This window comes from Loxodonta africana, chromosome 16 (genome assembly GCF_030014295.1).
Source record: "Loxodonta africana isolate mLoxAfr1 chromosome 16, mLoxAfr1.hap2, whole genome shotgun sequence".
In the NCBI taxonomy this organism is placed as follows: domain Eukaryota; kingdom Metazoa; phylum Chordata; class Mammalia; order Proboscidea; family Elephantidae; genus Loxodonta; species Loxodonta africana.
The window spans coordinates 4,888,825-4,916,442 of record NC_087357.1 but is presented as its reverse complement, the minus strand read 5'-3'; the positions used below and the strand labels follow the sequence as shown (position 1 = coordinate 4,916,442).

At 44.6% G+C, this 27,618-nt stretch overlaps 1 protein-coding gene across 1 annotated transcript in view; it reads right to left on the bottom strand.

Annotated features, from left to right (window-relative positions):
* The window catches only part of TCERG1L (transcription elongation regulator 1 like), a 246,313-nt gene that overhangs the window by 48,530 nt on the left and 170,165 nt on the right, over positions 1–27,618 (bottom strand). Inside the window, exon 7 of the mRNA XM_064269162.1 lies at positions 18,650–18,804. Coding sequence (XP_064125232.1) covers positions 18,650–18,804 — 155 coding nt within the window. The remainder of the gene's footprint in view (positions 1–18,649; positions 18,805–27,618) is intronic.

The following is a 27,618-nucleotide window of genomic DNA, read 5'->3' as shown; positions in this document are numbered from 1 at the left end:
ACCCAGTTCACATCAATTCATAACTTTGTTTTCAAAGTACAGGTAGAGGAAAGTCAGGTCTAGAAGCCCCCAGCCCCTGGCTGCACTGTGTCTTTGTCCATGGCCCTCCTCCCTACCCACCCCAGGCACCATCATCCCCTCCCTGTCAGACCCCCAAAAGCTGCGTGAGACGAGTTGGTGTGACAAGCTGGCTCTGGGCACTCTGCCAGGCTGTGGTGCGCATGACATGTGCACTGGGCAAGGAGTCTCACTGTGAGTGGTCCCAGACTTTGTGAAAACTGAAGATGGACAGGGGGTGGGGGAACAGTCAGCACCTGGAAGGTGGGGGAGCCAGTTCTGGAGCAGTATTCTGGGGGCTCTAGAGCAGGGTTGGAAACCCTGGTGGCGTAGTGGTTAAGTAAGGTCGGCAGTTCAAATCCACCAGGCACTTCTTAGAAATTCTATGGGGCAGTTCTACTCTGTCCTTTAGGGTCACTATGAGTCGGAATCAACTCGAAGACAACAGGTATGGTACGGTACAGTAGAGCAGGGTTTCTCAAGGCCGCTCTGCAGATGTTTAGGGTGAGATCATTCTCTGTGGGGGTTGTCTGTGAACTGTGGGTGTTGGCTCCATCCCTGATCTCCACCCAGCAGATGATGGTAGCACCCCTCCCCAGCTGTGACAATCGAACATGTCTGCAGACGCTGCCAAATGTCCCTGAGGACAGGACTGCTGCCATTCAGAGGCTCTGGTCTACAGAAAAGACCATATTAATAATTGAGGTGACCTGGGAGGGGAAGGGGAGGCATTTAAAGGCCGATTCTCGCTTCTGCAACCTCTCCCTACACGACGAGGCCCGCCACATGAGGTCCATAATCTCCATCCCAGGAACCTCAAGAGGTGCCCACACTGTCCATACTGGGAACCCGAGAAACCAAAAAAACCAAACTAGTTGCCACGGAGTCGATTTCGACTCACCTCAACCCTATAGGACAGAGCAGAACTGTCCCATGAGGTTTCCAAGGAGCAGCTGGTGGATTCGAACTGCCGACCTTTTGGTTAGCAGCCAGCTCTTAACCACTCCTCACACATTCCTCCATGCCGGGGACCCCCGAGAGGCACTCACACTCTCCTCCACACCAGGGACCCCAAGAGTTGCGCTTGATCCCAGTGCTCCCCAAACATCTCTCCTGCATGGCGCTCTGTCTTCTGACACCTCTACCTCTGTGCTCCACTGACACCCTACAGGCACACCCAGCCTGGGTCTCCCTCACTCCCCAGCCCCTGGTGTTCCTGCTCAGCCTCAGGCCTGCTTAGACTTTCACGAGAGGACTTGTCTCATTGCGCCCCATGGCCTCCCTGGCCCTGCTCCCGCCAGCCCTTATCTGCCCATCTGAGTGTTCTGGACACTTCCCCAGGGAGCACCTGCTGCCTGGAGTGACTATAGGAGGTCTTGATTCTTTCTGTTGTCTGGGACACAGGTGGGAGGTGTGGGGAGCGGCAGAGCCCTGAGACCAGGTGACCCCTCTTCACGCCTGCAGACAGACCCCACTGCAGCCAGACCAAGGGGAAACCCGGAAAACAAAAAAGTATTTTTTACAAAATGAAGCCATACAATGGACAGGACTTAAAATTAAAGAAATGTGCCCTCTCGTTGGAGCTCTTGTTTTTGTGTTTGTAAGGATGTCAGTACGGTGACACCTTCCTAGCCAAGGCGACAAGTCCAGAGACCACCAAGGAAAATATTTATAGATTTGATCACCTTTAAAAGTACAAGACCAGTCTGTTTTATGGCAACAGAAAAAATGTAAAAAGATTAGAAAAGAAAAAGGATGGAATGAAGTTACAGCTAAGACCCTGACACCCTTGATCTACAAGAGGTCCTATAATTCAGGAAGAAAAACAAATAAACACCCTTGGTCTACAAGAGGTCCTATAACTCAGGCAGAAAGGCAAACAAACAATTCACAGGAAAACAAGTGGCCAGTAAACATGTGAAAAGGTCTTCAGCTTCTCTCAAAGGTAAAGAAATACCAAAGGAAACAAAGGACGGTTTAGAAATTAAGTTTCGCTGGTCGGCAGCAACGAGGACAGTCTCAGATGCCAGTGGGAGCGTGAATCAGTCAGCTTCTCTGGAGGACTTAGCAACATCTCTCAGAATTTAAGATGCATGTAGCATCTGACCCAAGTCCGATAATATGAATTTACACAATCGATATACTTGTAAGGTTGTCCCTAAGATAAACATAGGTGCAAAGATGCCTCTATCAGCACTACTGTGTTAGCAATGACGAACAGATGACCTAGAATTGCATTGACCGGGGTGGGGGTGGGGGGTCTGAAGTCATGGTGCATTCAGATGAGAGGGAGAGAGAGGAGGGAAAGAGAAGAAAAAGAGAGAGGAGGTCCCAGGCACACTGCTCGAGGAAAAACAGCGCAGGGAAAGCCGCCCTCTCCCAGGCCGCAGCTGCGTTTGCACAGGGCCATCTTACATCCTACATGGCAAAATGAATATCATTATCAATTTGCATTTGTCTCCAACATAAATGACTAAAATGTCTACAGAGTCACCGGAGCTGAGTCTGGTTCGCGCTGTTTGTATTACAAGTTGGGGACAAGCAAGTTTACGGGACAAGGCCACCTGTGTCAGCACAGGGAGCAGTACCTTCCAGAAATGCATTCTCACCATCTGCTCTAAGAGCTCAGCCTGGCGGGGCTGTCCTCGGGGATCTGCAGTCAGACCCACATGGGTTCGAATCCTGTCCCCCACTTAACAGAAGTTCGACTTTGGGCAAGTTAATTAACCTTGATTCTTCAATTCCCTCCTGTAAAATGGGTATAAAGATGATGTGGTTGGCAGAACGATACCCCCAAAGAAGTCCATGTCCTCATCCCCGGAACCTGATTATGTTGTTAGATGGCGGGGGGAGATTAAGGTTGCAGATGGCATTAAGGTTGCTAATGAGGAGACCTTGACGTGAGGAAGTGTTGGGTGATTACAGTGGATGCTAAGGGTGGGCTTAATGTAATCATGAGGGTCCTTGTAAGTGGCAAAGGGAGGCGGAAGAGTCAGAGAAAGACTGGAAGATGTGACACTCTGGCTTTGAAGATGGAGGAGGGGGCCATGAGTCAAGCAATGTGGGCAGCATCTAGAAGCTGGAAAGTCAAGGGAACAGATGCTCCCCTGGAGCCTCCAGGAAGAACCAGTCCTATCAACACTTTGACCCGTTTTGGACTTCTGACCTCCAGAATGTAAGACAGTACATTTATGTTGTTTGAAGCCACCAAGTGTTTTGCAATTTGCTACAGCAGCAATAATATTTAATACAGAAAGCACTAATCTCACAGGACTGCTGTGAGGATGAAATGTAACCATTACAACCCCAGCGACCCTCCCAGTGCCCCTCCACCTCCTCCACCTTTCCCTGTGGCCCCCTCCGTAGTTCTCATCACCAGGGCTTTGTGTCCTCCTCAGCCAAGAGGGAGCACTAGCAGAAGGGAAGCAGGAAGACAGTTTGGATATTTACTCCCTAATGCTCTCTGCTGCCTCTCCTCCTATTATCTGCCTGATTTACGCAAATAATGCGCTCCTTCTGCATTTGATTGCTGGCTGTGCCTCTCACCCCTCCCACCCCAGGCACCCTTACAAGCACAGCCTTGCCAATTCTCTTTCACATGTTGTTTAAAAAAAAAAAAAAACAATTAGCATAGCGCACTTACCAATACCTCAGGGGCAAGGGCACAGCCGCAAACAAACAGGGAAGGCACAGGCTATTTGGGTAAAAATTCAGTAATCACCCTCTGGTCCTTCCCCAGGGCTGCACCTGAGCCTCACATAGGAAGGGGCAGGACTTGCCAGTGTAGATGAGGGCGGGTAGAGCTGGGCAAGGGAACGAAAGAGCAGTGCAATGATTCTATCCCACACTGGGAAGAGAAGACACTGATGCTGCCACCAAATACAGGGAAAGAAGGAGCCTGTGGCAGGCTTGGGGAATGCTGTAGATGGGATGAAAATGAACGTGAGTGTCCTCTAAACTGAAGGTGTGTCACAGCCCCGAGATCGTCAGGCCATGGAACAGAGGGTGGGGGGTGAAGGCTGGTACTTCCCCGTTCATACCAGTCCAGCAGGCATTTATCCTCAACTGGCAGTGCTGCTACTAGAGCCATTAAAAAAAAAAAAAAAAACTGGCTGCACTGCAAGATAATCAGAAAATGATTCAGGCCTTCACTTGAATTCCTCAGCGAGGCTAACAGAATGAAAAAGGGCACTAGTTCCTTATCAGCTGAGTGATGAATAGCTTGGCATTTTTGGCAGTTCTGGGTCCTGCACCCGTAAGCTGCCTAACCCAATTAGTTCCACTTGCAAGCCTTACACACATTAAACGCACACACACACACCCCTAAGACCTCGTTGTTAGGTGCCATCAAGTTGGTTCTGACTCATAGGGACCTTACATACAACAGAACGCAGCACTGCCCGATCCCATGCCATCCACATGATTGTTGCTATGTTTGAGTCCATTGTTGGAGCCACTGTGTCAGTCCATCTCATTGAGGGTCTTCCTTTTTTTGGCTGACCCCTGCTTTACCAAGGATGTCTTAGTCCTCTAGTCATAAGTGGATGGCTTTAACAAAGAGAGATTTATTGTCTCACAGTCCAGGAGGCTGGAAGTCCAGCCAGCTCCAGGGGGAGGCTTTCTTTCTGTGTCGGCTCTGGGGGAAGATCCTTGTGATCAATCTTCCCCGGCCAAAGAATTTCTTAGCCCAGAGACCTGGGTCCAAAGGATAGTCTACTCTCCTGGTTCTTGTTTCTTCATGGTATGAGGCCCCCTGACTCTGCTTCCTTCTCTCTTTTATATCTCAAAAGAGATTGGCTTGACTCTTTGAGAAGATGGCAGCCTAGGCAAACGCTACCTCGGATCCCTCTTACAACAAAGACACGGAAAAACAAGTGAATCGATCACATACATAACAATCTATGAACCCTGAACAACAAACACAGATTTAGAGACGGAGAACTAACTAATACGGGGAAGCAGTGATTGTTTCCAGAGCCTGGAGCCAGCATACCAGTCAGGTACGGCACAAGCACAGAGAGCTGCTCCACCCCCCTGAACTAACCCTGGGAGGGAGACCAGCCGGTTCCGCGGGCGGCGTGGGACGCAGCCGGTAGGAGAAGTCCCCGGGAGGCAGTGACTGGTCTTGGAGCAGGAAGAGCAGCGTCCCAGCCGGGGAACCGTCTCGCCGGGATTTGGACTGGACGCAGGTACGGCATAAACACGGAGAGCTGCTCCACCCCCCTGAACTAACCCCAGGAAGGGGCCCAGCCGTGTCGCATGGGCGGCGTGGGACGCAGCCGGTAGGAGAAGTCCCCGGGAGGCAGCTACTGGTATTGGAGCAGGGAGAACAGCATCCCAGCCGGGACACTCGGTCACGGCACAAGCACGAGGAGCTGCTCCACCCATCTGAACTAACCCCGGGAGGGGGCCCACCTGGTTCGCGGAGGTGGCACGGCCACGCGGCTGGAGGGACGAGAAGTCCCCGGGAGGCAGCGACTGATTTTGGAGTCGAGAGTGCACCGTCCCAGTAGGGAAGCCTTGACTTTGGGCGTGGGGCTGGAAGCGGAGGATCTGACCGTGACTCCAGCGGGCCAGACTCCCCGGGGGCAATTTCCACACAGCCAGCACACATAGGCGACGCGCCTGCGGGAATCTCAGATATAATAGTCATTCCAAGCAAGACAAGCAACTCTGGCTATATTCTGAGGTGCTACTCTCCTATCTCTCTGTTCCCTCCCCCACCCTCCCCAGGCAGCTTCATTAACATCCGAATAGCCTGAGCCAGAGGGAGAACTCTGATAGGGGTCTGACTGCATTTTTTTTTTTAGCAGATTTTCTGGAAAAACTAGTTTCCCAGTGATGGCTCGGAGACAACAATCCATATCAAACCACTTAAAGAAGCAGACCATGACAGCTTCTACAACCCCCCAAACAAATGAATCAAAATCTTTCCCAAATGAAGATACAATCCTGGAATTATCAGATACAGAATACAAAAAACTAATTTACAGAATGCTTAAAGACATCACAAATGAAATTAGGATAACTGCAGAAAAAGCCAAGGAACACACCGATAAAACTGTTGAAGAACTCAAAAAGATTATTCAATAACATACTGGAAAAATTAATAAGTTGCAAGAATCCATAGAGAGACAACATGTAGAAGTCCAAAAGATTAACAATAAAATTACAGCATTAGACAATGCAATAGGAAGTCAGAGGAGCAGACTCGAGCAATTAGAATGCAGACTGGGACATCTGGAGGACCAGGGAATCAACACCAACATAGCTGAAAAAAAATCAGATAAAAGAATTAAAAAAAATGAAGAAACCCTAAGAATTATGTGGGACTCTATCAAGAAGGATAACCTGCGGATGATTGGAGTACCAGAACAGGGAGGGGGGACAGAAAACACAGAGAAAATAGTTGAAGATCTCCTGACACAAAACTTCCCTGACATCATGAAAGACGAAAGGACATCTATCGAAGACGCTCATCAAACCCCATATAAGATTGATCCAAAAAGAAAAACACCAAGACATATTATCATCAAACTCACCAAAACCAAAGATAAACAGAAAATTTTAAAAGCAGCCAGGGAGAAAAGAAAGGTTTCCTTCAAGGGACAATCAATAAGAATAAGTTCAGACTACTCAGCAGAAACCATGCAGGCAAGAAGGGAATGGGACGACATATACAGAACACTGAAGGAGAAAAACTGCCAGCCAAGGATCATATATCCAGCAAAACTCTCTCTGAAATATGAAGGCGAAATTAAGATATTTACAAACAAACACAAGTTTAGAGAATTTGCAAAAACCAAACCAAAGCTACAAGAAATACTGAAGGATATTGTTTGGTCAGAGAACCAATAATATCAGATATCAACACAACAGAAGGTCACAAAACAGAACGTCCTGATATCAACTCAAATAGGGAAATCACAAAAAACAAACAAATTAAGATTAATTAAAAAAAAATACACATAACAATGAATCATGGAACTCAATAGGTAAAAGATCACAATAATCAAAAAGAGGGACTAAATACAGGAGGCATTGAACTGCCATATGGAGAGTGATACAAGGCGATATAGAACAATACAAGTTAGGTTTTTACTTAGAAAAATAGGGGTAAATAATAAGGTAACCACAAAAAGGTATAACAACGCTATAACTCAAGATAAAAGCCAAGAAAAACGTAACGACTCAACTAGCATAAAGTCAAACACTATGAAAATGAGGATCTCACAATTTACTAAGAAAAACGCCTCAGCACAAAAAAGTATGCGGAAAAATGAAATTGTCAACAACACACATAAAAAGGCATCAAAATGACAGCACTAAAAACTTATTTATCTATAATTACCCTGAATGTAAATGGACTAAATGCACCAATAAAGAGACAGAGAGTCACAGACTGGATAAAGAAACACGATCCATCTATATGCTGCCTACAAGAGACACACCTTAGACTTAGAGACACAAACAAACTAAAACTCAAAGGATGGAAAAAAGTATATCAAGCAAACAATAAGCAAAAAAGAAGAGGAGTAGCAATATTAATTTCTGACAAAATAGACTTTAGACTTAATTCCACCACAAAGGATAAAGAAGGACACTATATAATGATAAAAGGGACAATTGATCAGAAAGACATAACCATATTAAATATTTATGCACCCAATGACAGAGCTGCAAGATACATAAATCAAATTTTAACAGAATTGAAAAGTGAGATAGATACCTCCACAATTATAGTAGGAGACTTCAACGCACCACTTTCGGAGAAGGACAGGACATCCAGTAAGAAGCTCAATAGAGACACGGAAGATCTAATTACAACAATCAACCAACTTGACCTCATTGACTTATACAGAACTCTCCACCCAACTGCTGCAAAGTATACTTTTTTTTCTAGCACACATGGAACATTCTCTAGAATAGACCACATATTAGGTCATAAAACAAACCTTTGCAGAATCCAAAACATCGAAATATTACAAAGCATCTTCTCAGACCGCAAGGCAATAAAACGAGAGATCAATAACAGAAAAACTAGGGAAAAGAAATCAAACACTTGGAAAATAAATAATACCCTTCTGAAAAAAGACTGGGTTATAGAAGACATCAAGGAGGGAATAAGGAAATTCATAGAAAGCAACGAGAATGAAAATACTTCCTATCAAAACCTCTGGGACACAGCAAAAGCAGTGCTCAGAGGCCAATTTATATCGATAAATGCACACATACAAAAAGAAGAAAGAGCCAAAATCAGAGAACTGTCCCTACAACTTCAACAAATAGAAAGTGAGCAACAAAAGAATCCATCAGGCACCAGAAGAAAACAAATAATAAAAATTAGAGCTGAACTAAATGAATTAGAGAACAGAAAAACAATTGAAAGAATTAACAAAGCCAAAAGCTGGTTCTTTGAAAAAATTAACAAAATTGATAAACCATTGGCTAGGCTGACTAAAGAAATACTGGAAAGGAAACAAATAACCTGAATAAGAAACGAGAAGGACCACATCACAACAGAACCAAATGAAATTAAAAGAATCATTTCAGATTATTATGAAAAATTGTACTCTAACAAATTTGAAAACCTAGAAGAAATGGATGAATTCCTGGAAAAACACTACCTACCTAAACTAACACATTCAGAAGTAGAACAACTAAATAGACCCATAACAAAAAAAGAGATTGAAACGGTAATCAAAAAACTCCCAACAAAAAAAAGCCCTGGCCCGGACAGCCTCACTGCAGAGTTCTACCAAACCTTCAGAGAAGAGTTAACACCACTACTACTGAAGGTATTTCAAAGCATAGAGAAGGACGGAATACTACCCAACTCATTCTATGAAGCCACCATCTTCCTGATACCAAAACCAGGTAAAGACATTACAAAAAAAGAAAATTATAGACCTATATCCCTCATGAACATTGATGCAAAAATCCTCAACAAAATTCTAGCCAATAGAATCCAACAACACATCAAAAAAATAATTCACCCTGATCAAGTGGGATTTATACCAGGTATGCAAGGCTGGTTTAATATCAGAAAAACCATTAATGTAATCCATCACATAAATAAAACAAAAGACAAAAACCACATGATCTTATCAATTGATGCAGAAAAGGCATTTGACAAAGTCCAACACCCATTCGTGATAAAAACTCTTACCAAAATAGGAATTGAAGGAAAATTCCCCAACATAATAAAGGGCATCTATGCAAAGCCAACAGCCAATATCACTCTAAATGGAGAGAACCTGAAAGCATTTCCCTTGAGAACGGGAACCAGACAAGGATGCCCTTTATCACCGCTCTTATTCAACATCGTGCTGGAAGTCCTAGCCAGGGCAATTAGGCTAGACAAAGAAATAAAAGGTATCCGGATTGGCAAGGAAGAAGTAAAGTTATCACTATTTGCAGATGACATGATTATATACACAGAAAACCCTAAGGAATCCTCCAGAAAACTACTGAAACTAATAGAAGAGTTTGGCAGAGTCTCAGGTTATAAAATAAACATACAAAAATCACTTGGATTCCTCTACATCAACAAAAAGAACACCGAAGAGGAAATAACCAAATCAATACCATTCACAGTAGCCCCCAAGAAGATAAGATACTTAGGAATAAATCTTACCAAGGATGTAAAAGACCTATACAAAGAAAACTACAAAGCTCTACTACAAGAAATTCAAAAGGACACACTTAAGTGGAAAAACATACCTTGCTCATGGATAGGAAGACTTAACATAGTAAAAATGTCTATTCTACCAAAAGCCATCTATACATATAATGTACCTCCGATCCAAATTCCAATGTCATATTTTAAGGGGATAGAGAAACAAATCACCAATTTCATATGGAAGGGAAAAAAGCCCCAGATAAGCAAAGCATTACTGAAAAAGAAGAAGAAAGTGGGAGGCCTCACTTTACCTGACTTCAGAACCTATTATACAGCCACAGTAGTCAAAACAGCATGGTACTGGTACAACAACAGGCACATAGACCAATGGAACAGAATTGAGAACCCAGACATAGATCCATCCACGTATGAGCAGCTGATATTTGACAAAGGACCACTGTCAATTAATTGGGGAAAAGATAGCCTTTTTAACAAATGGTGCTGGCATAACTGGATATCCATTTGCAAAAAAATGAAACAGGACCCATACCTCACACCATGCACAAAAACTAACTCCAAGTGGATCAAAGACCTAAACATAAAGACTAAAACGATAAAGATCATGGAAGAAAAAATTGGGACAACCCTAGGAGCACTAATACAAGGTATAAACAGAATACAAAACATTACCAAAAATGATGAAGAGAAACCCGATAACTGGGAGCTCCTAAAAATCAAACACCTATGCTCATCTAAAGACTTCTCCAAAAGAGTAAAAAGACCACCTACAGATTGGGAAAGAATTTTCAGCTATGACATCTCCGACCAGCGCCTGATCTCTAAAATCTATATGATTCTGTCAAAACTCAACCACAAAAAGACAAACAACCCAATCAAGAAGTGGGCAAAGGATATGAACACACATTTCACTAAGGAAGATATTCAGGCAGCCAACAGATACATGAGAAAATGCTCTCGATCATTAGCCATTAGAGAAATGCAAATTAAAACTACGATGAGATTCCATCTCACACCAGCAAGGCTGGCATTAACCCAAAAAACACAAAATAATAAATGTTGGAGAGGCTGTGGAGAGATTGGAACTCTCATACACTGCTGGTGGGAATGTAAAATGGTACAACCACTTTGGAAATCTATCTGGCGTTATCTTAAACAGTTAGAAATAGAACTACCATACAACCCAGAAATCCCACTCCTGGGAATATACCCTAGAGATACAAGAGCCTTCATGCAAACAGATATATGCACACCCATGTTTATTGCAGCTCTGTTTACAATAGCAAAAAGTTGGAAGTAACCAAGGTGTCCATCAACAGACGAATGGGTAAATAAATTGTGGTATATTCACACAATGGAATACTACGCATCGATAAAGAACAGTGACGAATCTGTGAAACATTTCATAACATGGAGGAACCTGGAAGGCATCATGCTGAGCGATATTAGTCAGAGGCAAAAGGACAAATATTGTATAAGACCACTATTATAAGATCTTGAGAAATAGTAAACCGGCGAAGAACACATACTTTTGTGGTTACGAGGGGGGGAGGGAGGGAGGGTGGGAGAGGGTTTTTTTATTGATTAATCAGTAGATAAGAACTGCTTTAGGTGAAGGAAAGACAACACTCAATACATGGAAGGTCAGCTAATTGGACTGGACCAAAAGCAAAGAAGTTTCTGGGATAAAATGAATGCTTCAAAGGTCAGCGGAGCAAGCACGGAGGTCTGGGGAACATGGTTTGCGGGGACTTCTAAGTCAATTGGCAAAATAATTCTATTATGAAATCATTCTGCATCCCACTTTGAAATGTGGCATCTGGGGTCTTAAATGCTGATAAGCGGCCATCTAAGATGCATCAATTGGTCTCAACCCACCTGGAGCAAAGAAAAATGAAGAACACTAAGGCCCCACGACAACTAAGAGCCCAAGAGACAGAAAGAGCCACATGAACCAGAGACCTACATCATCCTGAGACCAGAAGAACTAGTTGGTGCCCGGCCACAATCGATGACTGCCCTGACAGGGAGCACAGCAGAGGACCCCTGAGGGAGCAGGAGATAATTGGGATACAGACCCCAAATTCTCATAAAAAGACCAAACTTAATGGTCTGACTGAGACTTGAGGAATCCCGGCGGCCATGCTCCCCAGACCTTCTGTTGGCACAGGACAGGAACCATCCCCGAAGACAACTCATCAGACATGAAAGGGACTGGTCAGCGGGTGGGAGAGAGACGCTGATGAAGAGTGAGCTAATTATATCAGGTGAACACTTGAGATTGTGTTGGCAACTCTTGTCTGGAGAGGGGATGGGAGGATAGAGAGACAGGGAAGCCGGCTAAATTGTCAAGAAAGGAGAGACTGAAAGGGCTGACTCAAGAGGCGGAGAGCATGTGGGAGTAGGGAGTGAGATGTATGTAAACTTATATGTGACAGACTGATTGGATTTGTAAACGTTCACTTGAAGCTTAATAAAAGTTATTAAAAAAAAAAAAAAGAGATGGGCTTATGCCACAACCTAAACTTGTAGATTGAGTCCTGCCTCATTGACATAGCTGCCTCTAATCCTGTCTCAACACTGTAGAGGTAGGATTCACAACACAGAGAAAAATCACATCAGATGATAAAACGGTGGGCAATCACACAATACTGGGAATCATGGCTTAGCCAAGTTGACACACATTTTTGGGAGATGCAATTCAATCCATGACAATGTCCTTCTCCAAGGACTGGTCCCTCCTGATAACATGTTCAAAGTCTGTGAAACAAAGTCTCGCCATCCTTGCTTCTAATGAGCATTCTGGCTATACATCTTCCAAGACAGATTTGTTTGTTCTTCGGGCAGTCCATGTATAGTCAATATTCTTTGCCAACACCATAATTCAAAGGCATCCAATTCTTCCTTGGTCTACCTTATTCATTGTCTAGCTTTCATATGCATATGAAAATCCATTGCCATAGAGTCAATTCTGACTCATAGAGACCCTAAAGGACAGAGTAGAACTGCCCCATAGGGTTTACAAGGAGAGCCTGGTGGATTCAAACTGCCAGTCTGTTGGTTAGCAGCTGCAGTTCTTAACCACTACACCGCCAGGGTCTCCACATGCATATGAGGCAATTGAAAATACCATGGCTTAGGTCAGGCACACCTTAGTCCTCAAGGTGGAATCCTTGCTTGTTAACACTTTAAAGAGGTCCTTTACAGCAGATTTGCCCAACGCAATGCATCTTTTGATTTTTAACTGCTGCTTCCATGGCTGTTGATTGTGGATCCAGGTAAAATGAAATCCTTGACAACTTCAATCTTTTCTCTGTTTATCATGATGTTGCTTATTGGTCCAGTTGTGAGGATTTTTGTTTTCTTTATGTTGAGGTGTAATCTATACAGAAGGCTGTAATCTTTGATCTTCATCAGTAAATGCTTCAAGTCCTCTTCACTTTCAGCAAGGAAAGTTGTATCATCTGCATATCGCAAGCTGTTCATGAGTCTTCCTCCAAACCTGATGCCCCATTCTTCTTCATATACTCCAGTTTCTTAGATTATTTGCTCAGCATATACGTTGAATATGTATGATGAAAGGATACGGCCCTGATGCACACTTTTCCTGACTTTAAACCACACAGTACCCCCTTGTTCTGTTAGAGCAACTGCTTCTTGGTCTATGTACAGGTTCCTTGTGAGCACAACTAAGTGTTCTAGAATTCCCATTCTTTGGAATGTTACTCATAATTTGTTATGATCCACACAGTCTATTGCCTTTGCATAGTCAATAAAACACAGGTAAACAGTTTTCTGGTATTCTCTGCTTTCAGCCAAAATCCATCTGACATCAGCAATGATATTTCTTGTTCCATGTCCTCTTCTGAGTCCAGCTTGAATTTCTGGCAGTTTTCTGTTGATGTACTGCTGCAGCCATTTTTTAATTATCTTTAGCATAATTTTACTTGCCTGTGGTATTAATGATATTGTTTGATAATTGCATTCTGTTGGATCACCTTTCTTAGGAATGGATATGAATATGGAGCTCTTCCAGTCGGTTGGCCAGGTAGCTGTCTTCCAAATTTCTTGGCATAGACAAGTGAGCGCTTCCAGCATTGCATCCATTTGTTGAAACATCTCAATTGGTATTCTATCAATTCCTGGAGACTTGTTTCTCACCAATGCCTTCAGTGCAGCTGGGACTTCTTCCTTCAATATCATTGTTCTTGATCATATGCTACCTCCTGAAATGGTTGAACATCAACCAATTCGTTCTGGTACAGTGGCTCTGTGTATTCCCTTTATCTTCTTTTGATGCTTCCTGCCTTGTTCAGTATTTTTCCCATAGAATCAATCCTTCAGTATTGCAACTCGAGGCTGGAATTTTTCCTTCAGTTCTTTCAGCTTGAGAAGTACTGCGCATCTTCTTTCCTTTTGGCTTTCTAACTCCAGGTCTTTGCACATTTCAGTATAATACTTTGTCTTCTTGAGTTGCCCTTTGAAATACGTTCATTTCATTTACTTCATTTCTTCCATTCACTTTAACTACTCTTTGGTGAAGAGCAAGTTTCAGAGTCTCTTCTGACATCCATTTTGGTCTTTTCTTTCTTACCTGCCTTTTCACTGACCTTTTGCTTTCAGATGTACGATGTCCTTGATGTCATTCCACAACTCGTCTGGTCTTCAGTCAGTAGTTCAATGCGGCAAATCTGTCCATAGAGATGGTCTCTAAATTTAGGTTGAATATACTCAAGGTCATAGTTAGGCTTTCACAGACTTGTTTTAGTTTTCTTCTGTTTCAACTTGAAATTGCATATGAGCAATTGATGGTCTGTTTTGCATTGCCCCCTTGGCCTTATTCTGACTGTTCAAATTGAGCTTCTCCATCCTCTCTTTCCATAGATATAGTCGATTCAATTCCTGTGCACTCCATCCAGTGAGGTACACCTGTAGAGTCACCATTTATGTTGTTGAAAAAAGGTATTTGCAATGAGTAAGTCATTGCTCTTGCAAAATTATACCATGTGATCTCTGGGATCATTTCTATCACCAAGGCCATATTTTTCAACTACTCATCATCCTCTTTGCTTTCAACCTTTACATTCTAAACATCATTAATTGTCAATGCATCTTGATTGCATGTCTGATTAACTTCAGACTGAAGAAATTGGTAAAAACCTTCAATTTCTTCATCATTGGCATTAGTGGTTGGTGTGTAAATTTGAATAACTGCCTTTCTTGTAGGCATATGGATATTATCCTATCACTGACAGCACTGTACTTCAGGATAGATCTTGAAATGTTCTTTTTGACAATGAATGTGATGCCATTCCTCTTCAGTATGTCATTCCCGGCATACTAGACCACATGATTGTCTGATTTAAAATGGCCAATATCAATCCAGTGCAGCTCACTGAAGCCTAGGATATTGATCTTTAAGTATTCCATTTCATTTTTGACAACTACCTATTTTACTATATTCATACTTTGTACATTCCACATTCTGATTATTAACAGACGTTTGTAGCTGTTTCTTCTCATTTTGAGTCATGCCACATCAGCAAATGAAGGTCCTGAAAGCTTGACTCCATGCACATCATTAAAGTTGACTCTACTTTGAGGAGGCAGCTCCTCTCCAGTTGTACTTCAGTCTTTCAGCCTGAGGGGCTCATCTTACAGCACTATATCAGACAATATCCATAAGGTTTTCACTGGCCAATTTTTTCGGAAGTAGATCGCCACGTCCTTCTTCCCAGTCTTAGTCTGTAAGCTCTGCTGAAACCTGTTCACCATGGGTGACCCTGCTGGCATTTGAAATATCAGGGGCATAGCTCCCAGCATCACAATAACACACAAATCACCACAGTATGACAAACTGACGGACAAGTGGTGGCTCTAAGGCCTAACAGAAGTTAAATGTGGTAGCCAGCCTACACAATTAATTTACTTCATTTACCCCTTGAAAGGTAATGAGCATCAACTTGAATGCATCCTTGTCCACTTCCCACTAGAAACAGGTATTCATAAATTCAAATCTACAGTAACTTACAGACAAAAAACATGTGGACAACAACATTCTTCATGGAGACCAAGCTCCCCTAGAGCTTTCTTGTATAATAATTAGGGTCAAATCATTTGTTGAGTCTTGATGAATAAATGACCAGCCAGAAAAATGCTGTCGTGGGTGGTGAGAGGTCGCCAACTCTGGCCCCCTAATTGTTAATTAATCCTGCAGCCCTAGTTGTTGCGCTGCAGTGTTCTCTCAGTAGACCTTAGGAAATTAAAATTAAAATATATATATATATGAACCTAAATATCAGTTCTGCCCTGATGGCTGAAAGTGGAGACTTGAGATTATTTGCATATCCTTAAGACTCAGGGAAGAAAAAAAAAAAAACCTGAAACAGACTGGTTTAACACTATTCTTAAATTACACGTAATTTTGTATTTAAATGTCTGTCTAGGTAGCTAGGTCCACCATAATAAAGTTGTTGGAAGACACAATGCCTTGATATGTTAATCCTGATTTAGTCAGATATTTCTGGTTGTGTTTTTTGGATTTATAGCTCAATTCTTTGTCTTTTTAAGTATAAGGTGGAATTCCTGTTAGTAGAGTAAGATGTCGCATGGATCTAGGGCCAGGTAACTCAGGTCTCCACTCCCACCCCCTGCAGTCCTCACATAACTTAAAACAATAGGTGACCAGGTAAGGACTCTTCAGGTCACCTTCCTGTTACCTTTCAGATCTGAGCTGATTTGGTCCGGACAATTTTCACTTTGAAGTGGGAAAACAAGTATGCCCTGACTTTTAATGAGTCCATTTCTTTCTCATTCCTATCAACTCTTTGGAAAAAAAAAAAAGAAACAGCGCCCAGTTATCTACAGGAATGCAAGCTAAAGAAAGTAGCTAGGCATCTGCTTGCATTACGGCCTTTCACCAAGCCAATAAAATCCTTGTTATGATAAACGGCACCTTCATGTTTCTCGTGGGATTGGAAGGTTGCGTGATCTCTATAAATCGCGCTGCCCCCTCTTGTTCATGAGTAAGAACCTTGGGGAACATTTTCTGTAATGAGTTTTTTTTTTTTTTTTTGGTAAGAATTCTTTCAGCATGCAAAATATCCCTTTTAAAAGTGGATGCCACTTGATCAAAGGAGAAAACAAAATTAAAAGATCTAATTCTTATTGTCCCTGAACACACCTTAGATTTTACAGATTCAGTTAAATATGCAGCAGAATGTGTCTCTTTCCCAGTGTCAGATTCTCTGTGGAGAAGATCTTATGTGACATAAACATATTAAACTTGTTATCTCTCAATCTTAAAAGGCTTCTACCACCTTTTCAAGAGCAACCTTTAACCAAGCAGTATTCAGGAGCCATGGTAGTACAATGGTTAAGTGCTCAGCTGTTAATTGAAAGGTCGATGGCTCGAACCCATCAGCTACTCTGTGGGAGAAAAAGACCTGGTAATCTGCTCCCAGAAGACCACAGCCTAGGAAACAGTTCTACTCTGTTACACAGGGTCGCTATGAGTTGGAATCGACTTACTAACACTCAACAACAACAACCTAGCAGTGTTAAAAACATGTAATTCAATCTTCTAAAGTTCTAGCCGAAAGTCTCTGGAATTGACTAAAATTGTAGACCAATGCCATCTGTTCCTAGCCATATGTGACATGGAATAAAAAAACAACATTACAAACTCAATAAAATACCCCCAAAATTAAAACAAAGACCCTTGTGCAGGGGTCAAGATCCCATGTCTGGGGCCGGGCCATTCCGCTGGCGTCTCAGCATCCCATGTTGGCTGAGAATGTATGTGTTTGAGTTTCTTGGTATAGCCAATGCTATTTTTAATGCTCGTTCTCAGGGAGAAAGGCTTTCCCAATACAGCAGCAGCTAATAAAATATGTATTAGATCTAATCAGAAAGGATCCTTTCTGAAAATGCTAAGATGTTCTTCTCTGCCTCTGTGGCGCACCATGGCCAAGGGCAGAGGCAGTGTCGGCTTCCTCTCCTAGAGCAGCCACACCCCTGCATGCAGCAAACACCCTTCACTGGGCCACGCACTTGTCTGAATCAAATCCTAGCTCCATCCAAGCAAAGCCATTTATCAACTTAGTCTTGAAGGTCTAAAGTGAATGTGTGTACGAGAAGGACACAGTCCCTGGTTTGTGTTCATTTGGTCTCTAAAGTGGAGTTCATAAGACATTGGAACAAAACGAAAACACTGGGTAAAGGTGATGTTGGAAATGGAAATCTGAGTGGCTGGAAGAATCAAGGGCCTTCTCTGATATAAATAAATAAATAATATAAATATAAATAAATAAATAAAAAACAGAGGCCAACCCCTCACGAGGATCAGTGTTTCTCCACAAAGTGCCCCAATAATTACTAAATACTGAAATAGTGAACATGGTCCAACATAACAAGGAAAAATATGCTTTCATTTCATATTTGCTAAGGAGCCCTGGTGGCACAGTAGTTAAGCACTTGGCTGCTGAGAGGTCGGCGGTTCAAACCCACCAGCGGCTCCACAGGAAAAAGATGTGGCGGTCTGCTTCCACGAAGATTACAGCCTTGGAAACCTTAGGGCGTAATTCTGTTCTGTCCTATAAGGTTGCTTGCTATGAGTCGGAATAAACACACCACACACACCACATATGCACGCAATGACAACAACAGGAATATAGATTTCTAACATTTACACCAAACCAAAACCACACCAGTTGCCACTGAGTTGACTCTGACTCACGGTGAGCCCACGTGTGTCAGAGTAGACCCGTGCTCCATACGGTTTTCAATGGCTGATTTTTCAGAAGTAGATCACCAGGCCCTTCTTCTGAGGGGCCTCTGGATAGACTTGAACCTCCAACTTTTTGGCTAGCAGCCAAGCACTTTAACTGTTTGGGCTACCTAGGGACTCTTAATACTTAAGCAAAGGGGTGCAAATAGCCCAGCTGTGGTTACTTGCTGACGCCTCTAGCTTGCGCTTATGCGGAGGGTCTTCGATGATCCTGTTGAGGTCCCCACGGTTCTTGAGGTCCAGAGGCTTCTCCCAGACAGACAGCTGCATCGTTGGGTTGAAGAAGAAGACCCGGTCATCACCTGTCCAGACCACGCACCTGTTTTAATTAGAAGCACATCTCGGTCAATCACTCACGTTGAGTTAAAAAAAACTCTTCATGTGTGCCCTGAACCAAAGCACCCCAGAACTGAGATCCACACGTTTGCAAAGCGTATTTATGTAAAGCATGAGTAATAATGAGGACGCCTGGCTTTGAGGTGTTTCACAGATCTTTCTCATGCTTTATCTCTTCTGAGTATCAGGTAGACCTATGATGACAGCCATTTTATCAGGATGGATACCAAAGTCCAGCAAAGCCAAGTGGCTTAACGAGGTTGCTCAATGTCAGGAGCTCTTCTCGGAGCACCGACTGTCTGTTTTAATGAAATCTCATTCCAGATGCAGAGCCTGTGCCGCGCCTCCTGCTGGGGACCCAAGGACTCAGTGACTTGGAGAGTGGCTTCCTAACGTCTCCACTGAGTTCTGTGTGTGCCATGGGGGTTTCCGGCCTCCAGTAAGACAGGCATCCACAGCCGCTCCCTGCCAGCGGCAGAAATGAAATGGGCTACTTTAATGAGCAACTTCAGCCCCACTGTCCTGGTTCATTTTTAGAGGAGCAAAGACTTAAATTTTGAGTTTTGTATTTTCGTATACATGAAGCAAAAATATCTGGAAAGAATACTATACAGTTTCAAAGTCCCTTATCAGAGAGGAGAAAAGGTTAAAAAGAAATCAAAAAAGAAAGAAAGAAAAAGTGCTTGGGACAGAAGACTTTTCCCAGTGAGTTTGAAATACATGTGGGAGTTTGGATTCTGGCCATCGTGTGTTCAGCACTAATCAAGACCACCAAGGGCAGGCCTCCGGCTTTGGATTTTGCCCCCTGACTTGTCTTAGCCTCCAGAGGGGGCCAGCTCTGCCCATATCTTGGTTTGGGCCCAAGGAGGCTGATTTTGAACTTCTGACATCCAGAACTACGAGAGAATGGTGTGTATTGCGTGAAGCCTCGAAGCTTGAGATGAACTAACCTGTGGACTTCTTTACCCTTTGGGCTCCTCCTGGTCCCGAGTACCAGCTTTGTGACCAGCATCAGAATAGGAGCCCACATCGCATGCACAGAGCCTGAGGCAGTGGCCACAGCTGGCCTGGGGTCTTGAGTGCCATACCCTCCATCCCCAGACCTACCATTGACCTTCTGGTGACCTTGAGAAAGCCCCTCCCCCACTGGCCTCAGTTTCATTGTCTCTGTAGGTGGGGATTAGAATGGATACTTGCTTATCCTAGCGGTCCATCCTGCTATGGGGAAATCAAAGCCAGACAGCTCCCTGCTCCCACCAGGCCCCTTCCTTCATCAGAGGGGGGACAACTCAGGGAGAGGCGGGCTTGTGGCCCTGTGTGGGGCTGGATGGCCAAGGCCGGGGCTGGCAGAGGGAGACAGAGCCCTGGCCCAGTGAGGGTCCCTTCTGTGCCCACAGGAGAGACGTGTGCCTGCCTCCAGGAGCCAGGCAGGAGATGCTCAACCTTTCGGCCGTTGAGGTCTGCGTGGTTTAACAGTGCGGGAGCTGGCTGTCAGAAGAAGCTTTTATTGAGTATAAAGCTGAAGGTAATTATACTGTGCTATATTTTTTTTATATAAATTATGCACAATTCAGCTAAGGCTTGAACTCCCCAGACGGAAATGCAGGCTAGCAGGGAACATAAACCCTGTAATGGGAACGTGACTCCATCCCTCGGACGCTGGCAGACCCTTGATGGATGCTCCAGGGCCAGGGCCGTGCTCCTCGGCAACCAGCCATGCCAAGCTGCTCTAAGCACCTCACAGACCTGTGCTACGGGGCGGGGCGGGGTGGGGCGCGGGTCGGGGCAGGGGCGGCTTTGCTGTGGGGAGGGGGCTGTTTTCCACCGTGCACTCCATGGGGTCTGCATGGAGCACAACGGGATGGGGAGATGTGGAGCTCAGGCCCCTTCTTCCCAGTATCAGGCCTGTCAAGGCGCAGCAAGTGGCGTCCACAGCTCCACATCAGGCACGGGAACCTCCTGCGGGCTGGGGCTGAGACTGGAAAAGCCGCCCCTCACAGTCCTGCATGAGCTACTTTCTCCATGAGGTTTGACAGCACCTGGCCTGAGTGCAAAACTCTGGGAGCACCCCATCTCTCTGCATCCCTGTCTGCCCGCACAGCCGCTGTGTGACCCCCACACTCCCACAGGGGCTCTGACCTCACCTGGGGGGACAAAGAACAGTTTATGCAATCCAGGTGCAGCAGACACATCACGAGTACTGCTGTCCCCAGCCAAGAAGGCATACCGAGCCTACCCCACGCCATGCACACATACACCACACATGCGTATACCACACACACACACGAAGACACATACACACAACACACATGCACACACATTAATATACAGCATGCACACATACACATGCAGACACATACACACGACATGCATGCACACATTAACATATGACACACATACACACATGTATACATGCAGACACACACAACACACATGCATACACATTAGTACATGGCAGGCACACATACATACACACACCACACACACACACCACACATGCACATGTACACACAAACACCCAGTATACACATACGTATATGTACATGTAGACACATACACACATGCACACACACAAATACACACATGACACATAAACATGTAATACAGGCACACACGTACACACCACGCATGCACACACAATGTGCACACATACGTGCATACAAGCACACACATGACACATACACACACAAAGCACACATGATACACACATGCACACCCACATCAGTGCCCCTCCCCCACCCCTGGGAGCTGCTGGTTCTTCCTCCCTCCAGAGTCAGTGGGAGGAGGAGCTGTCACCTAGGAGACCTGCATCCAGTGTGGGCTCACTGTCTCTTTGCACTGCCTTAGCCAGTGACCCCACTGCCCTGGGCCTCAGGCCTTGATTCTCAGGGCGTGGCTGGGCTGGGCTGCTCAGGAGGATTTCTTAGCTCCCTCCCACCTCGATTCTGGCTCTGAATCTGCTCTTCTCTCCTCTTTCCAATTTGGCTCCAGAACCCTGGCCACGGTCGCTGTTGATGCACCTCCCCAGGTCGACTTTACTGGCAGGTCACCAGACCCCAGCCACAGCTGCCCCTTCTCCAGGTAAGCACCCTTGCCAGTCCCTGCCACACCCGGAGGCCATGCCTGCCCTGCAGCCACCTGCAGCTTAGAACCCTCCGGTGTAGAGTAAGAGGGGCCCGAGTCTCAGGTGTGTTCATGGCCCAGAGCACTGGGCTCAGGGTGCAGCCCCACTCGTTCCGTCCTTGCCCCTATCCCCTCTCCCTGGAAGTCTCTTCCCAGCAGCGCCCCAGGCATCCCCACCCCATCTGAGGCACAGGATCTGGATCCTGACTCAAGACAAACACTGTGGGAGGGGGACCGCCCAGGAAGCTCTCCAGTGCACAGTGGCACAAAGTGCCCACAGCAGGAGAAATGCCTGCCCCACGGCCTCCATCTTCCTTGCAAAATCTGCCCTCTGGGTTTCAAGAATAAGACCCGACCCACCAAACCTCAGCACTGCCATTGCTGCAGCGGGCTGAGGGGTAAGTGAAGTTGTGATTTTAAAAGCTCGCTGAGAAGAGCTCAGTTAATTAAGATCTGCTGAATTGGAAGCGGTTTGGGCATGTTTAATTTATCCCAGGAGCAGACAGGTATTTCCTATTAGCGTTGTTAAGGAGTGGGCCAGCCATAGGAACTCAGATTGAGACCGTGGATGGAGGCGCTAGTGGGCACAGGCACGGAGTCAGCTCTGTCCAGCCCTCATTGGGCCAGAGGCCTCAGCCAACCCCAGGACTCTTACACCTAGCTCTGGGATGGCCGCTGATCTTTGGAACAGATGTGCCTTCCTGGGTGGTCTATGGAAGCCATTATTCTCCTGAACACCTAGGACAAGGAGTGGATCCTGAGACGTTCTAGTCAGCATGGTAGTGAAGACAAGCCACCACTCCCGGCTTGGAACAAGCAGGGCCCGGCTGTGTGGTGCCATGGAGAGTGAGGACCAGAGGCTCCCAGCTTTGGACTCCAAGCTGCCACTCCCAGATCTCACATCGACCTGATGGCAGGCTGAAGGCAGGCTGGGGTCTGGGCAGGTGGAACTAGGAAGGTGGGTTTTGGCAGGTGATTGTGTTGGGCAGGATGACTGGACAGGTAACTGTGGGCAGGTGGGACTGGACAGGTAGATCTGGGCAGTGGTCCATGCAGTTGGGTCTGGGCACGTGGATCTGAACAGGTGGCTCTGGGCAGGTAAGTCTGGACAGTGGTCCACGCAGCTGGGTCTGGGCAGATAGGTCTAGGCAGCCATGCATAGAGTCAGGGATCCTCTGAGGGCCCCACTGAGGGATGCTGAGTACCTGGCCTCCTCCAGTGGAGAGAGGGAAGGGCAGGGCTGCTCAGGCGATGCTTTGGGACTGACTTCCAGCAGGGGTGGGGGGCCCTCCTGAATCCTGGTTTCCACAACCAAATGACCCTTTGCCCAAGACTCACTCAAGGGAACTTAGAGCTCCGGGGTACCCCTGCTGAGTGCTGTTGATATTTGGTCCAGGGTCTTAAAGTTTCCACCACTCCTTTTCCTAAAGAAGTAAATGCACTGAGATGCTAGAAAACACACATTCCAAAATGTCCTCCCCATGATAAGGCCACAGATGTGGGTTCGTCATCAGGTCAACACAGCTCACTTCCCACTGAGTCCCTGAAGTATTTGCCAAAGCTCTCGAGCTTTGCCATTAACTCAAGAAAGAGGATTTATGTTTGGAGATTTACGTGGCCAAACTCTCCCCAGATTCTAGATCAATCTTTGTTGTAAATTTGGTGCTTTGGGGGATACATTAAGTCTAAGTTTCTAGCTCTTGATGCAGCGATGCCCACCATTACATACTCAGCACAGGGAAGAGCCAGTCACCTGGAATGGTTCAATGTGTAAGAAACAATCGCCAACTGCCTGTCTCACCATGGCCATGCTTCTAAAGCAAGGGAAGAGTGGAGCAAATTAAGGCCACAATAGGTGATTATTTCCTGGGAGAGAGCTGAGTGATGACAATTAACATGGTACAGATTTACATCCAGGCTGCAAAGAACCCAGTTCCTGTGCCCTAGGGAAACTTGTGGAATTGAACCCAAGCATCTGTGGCAGTATAAATAAGTGTGGTTATCCCACAGAGATCTGCCCATCCACTTGTTACGGTTGGTTTCAACTAGACTGAGCCAGCTGTAACATGCAAAATTAATTTTATGTATCATTTTATGCACATTTTAAGTAATACGTATGTTTCCCATCTTCAATCATGCTGTATAATTTCTGGATAGCTGCCATGTTCCCTCTTCTCCTTAACTGTCCCTATACCCCGGAGGATACAATTAGTGTATCAGAGTTATTTAAGTCTGGTGTACAGTACAGCCACACTTAGCATCCCCAATATATGAAGGTCTGGATTTGTTAAAAGGGAAAAATGACGGTTGCTGCTCTTTGTGCAAAAGGATTCCCGTCGTCATCCTTCAAGTATCACACCAACCACCAGCAGCCACTGAGTTGATTCCAGCTTATGGCAACCCCATGTGTGTCAGAGTAGAAATGTGCTCCAAAGGGTTTTTAATGGCTCATTTTTGGAAGTAGATCACCAGGCCTTTCTTCCAAAGTGCCTCTGAGTGGACTCAAACTTCCAACCTTTTGGTTAGCAGCTGAGGTCGTGGCTTAAACTCCAATGTTTATAAACTCTAAGAGGTGGAAGGCATTTCTGCTTCTCTCTCCAAACTTTGAACATATGCATGCACACACATGCACACATGAGCACACATGCACACACACAGTTTTGCCCTCCCACACCCATACCAGGAAGAGTATCCTGCCAGCTGGGACATGGCCTGATGCTCTCTGAGCCACATTTCCCAGCTGAGATCTCTAAACACACAACAGCAGCATCCACATGCCCTTTGCTCTCTTCTCTCCTTCCCTTTTCCCACCCACCCCCTCTTGGACTTGGTCCCCAGGAAGAGGCTGGTTGGTCAGGATGGGGCACCAAGTCTTCCTCCACATGCAGATAGGGTGAGCTGCCCACCTTCACACAGACTCAAAGAGGAGAGACTAAAAAACTTCCCTCCTACCTTCCTTCCTAAGCCATGTTCTCCAATCCAGCATCTCAGACTACAGCTCCCAACAGCAATAGTTTTAGTGATGAGCATACACATAATAGATGTTCTGTCTGTTACAAGGACAAATACTGACTATAGAAATTTATGATCATTTTTGTGTAAGAGCAGCTTTGGGCCAGGGCAAGTGCTACATGTTTATTTATTCAGCTCCAAGACATAGAGAATCTTGTCATCTCTTTTGAAAAGGTCAGTCAGGTTAGTGTTGTCAAAGTGAAATTCTAGATGGAAGATCCTCAAGAAGCTGGGGAATGTGAGTGCCACACATTTAAATTCAGGATATCTGAGGGCACATGGACCCCCACCTGCTGGAAGTGATAGTTCAGCACAGTTTGCTTTCCTGAGGAAGGTGGACAACTTTCCTCTCTGTTCCTTATGAGGCAGTAAACATGCAGAGAAGACATGCCAGTTAGAGATCAAAAGAGAGAGACGAAGAAAAAGCAGGAGAGGGAAGACTTCCTCCACTCCCTCTCAGATCAGTTCTCATACAATATAAAAGGAGGATATTTTAGCTGGTAACAAAAATTCAACTAAATGTGTGTTTGTATGTTTTTACTCTTAAAGGTCATCATTTTTTAACTTCTTTGCATAACCCCATACTTTGAAAGATTTTGTCTATTGATCTTTAGTTATCGCATGTGAACTAATTTTCCAATTTTTAAGTAATGAACAGTATAAAAAAGCCAGTCAGTGACCAGCAGGAGCCAACCCTAGCTAGTCTGAAGCCCTGGCTGACTGTCTTTCCAACCTTGCAGAGACAGGATGCAAAACCCTCAGGAAGCCTGTTCTCAATATTAGAAGCATCATCCAGGGCCCACATACTGTCTTCCAAAAACAAAAGGCTTCCATGGAAATTCATGTTGACCACTGCTGAGGGCTTACAGAAGCATCTGCCTTCATACTGATTTAAAATGCTGTCTCCTTCACTCTTGCTACAATCAGAGACTGGGTCATTCTCAAACCAAAAAAGGCTTATTTCTCATTGCAGCAAAATACCCCAACCTCTGATTTCTCTGCCCAGTTTAAGATCCACAGCATCAGCAAACTGTCCTACACAGGCCAGGGGCTCTTCAAAGCCTATCACTGTCTCAGGATTACAGCAAGAGCACCGGGAGAGCTATCACAGTGAACCAAGAACAAAGCTGGAAATGGCACACCCCACTCTCCATTGAAGGAGCCACCATCTCTGGGGACCTCTTAAAGTGGATCTAAATGGCAGCTTCCTCATGCAGCCGCTTCCATTTGCCTTCACTAATTCGATTTGACATTTAAATTAACATTAGTATCCCTTCCCCAACACATAACTCCTCACCTGTTCCTTTCCTTACATAATAAAAGACTCAATTATCCAAAGGGGACAAAGTGACATTTGGTTTCTCTTCAGTGGTACATATTCAAAGAAGAGTGATGTTGTGTCATCGATAAAGTTAGTTAGCACAATTGTATGCCAAGTAGTTGCGTACATAAAAAGAGACGCAGCTAACATGACCAAGTCCACCTCCTCACTTAGTAGCTGTGATTTCTAATGCCCTTCTCTTGTTGATTATCATCCACAGGTAGTATGCTTTGGGAAGCTTTCTTTTCTTGAAAGGTTCTACCAACATCATCCCAGAACATGTTTTTGAAATTAACTCTTTAAAAGCCAAACATGTTCGTTACCAATATTCAGAGAAATATTTTAAAATATCCAAAACTGGTTGCTGTTGAGTCGATTTCAGCTCTCGGTGACGCCATGTACGTCAGAGTAGAACTGTGCTCCATAGTGTTTTCAATGGCTGGTTTCTCAGAAGTAGTTCGCCAGGCCTTTCTTCCCAGGCACCACTGGGTGGATTTGAATCATCAAATTTTCGGTTTGTAGATGAGTGTTTAACCATCTGCATCACCCAGGGACTCACACCGGATAAAAGAATAGTTGTATATTAATAAAAAGATGTGTTTACGGCAAACAGAACCAGTTATCAATAGGTGCTCAAGTATCAAATAAAGTCAGAATTAAAAAAAAAAACAAAACATGGTGTTCACATAAAATCAAGAGAATCAAGGCCCATATGTGGGATTTTGAATGCTAGTCAGCTGTCACAAGAACTGCTAGTGCCGCTCACCACGTATCATAGTCCTACAAAAGCGTACCCCTCATTCTCCCACTTCTCCAGGCAGGGATGTAAAAGTGGCCATTAGCTCCGGAGATGTGATATAACTTACTAACAGCATACAAATGTACCACACTCATTTTGATAATGCACTGTATAACTCTGGCATTTTAACTACTTTTGCTTCTTTTGATAAAACATGAATCAGCTTTGATAGGAAGTGGCACCTTCTGAAGTTGCCAACCTCCCAGTTGATACAGCACTCCTCTCTTTCTTCTAGTACAGGTTCTCTCTTTCTAAGTCATTATTTTAAAAAAAGGACTTTGGCTGTGCTATTAATAAATTATTTTTATTAATAAATTAGTTTCATGAAAAAAACTCACATCAGTCTGTATTTTTTAGAAAATGATATAATTCTAAAACCAATGTTCACGAAAACATGATTATCTGTAAATCCATATACTCTTATAGATAATTGTAAAATGTTAATCTTTGGCATTTATTGTACTTTAAGCCATAAACTCATGGATTTTACACTCTGTTTAGCAATTATCTATGAAATTTCCTTAAGTCATTAACAACTACAA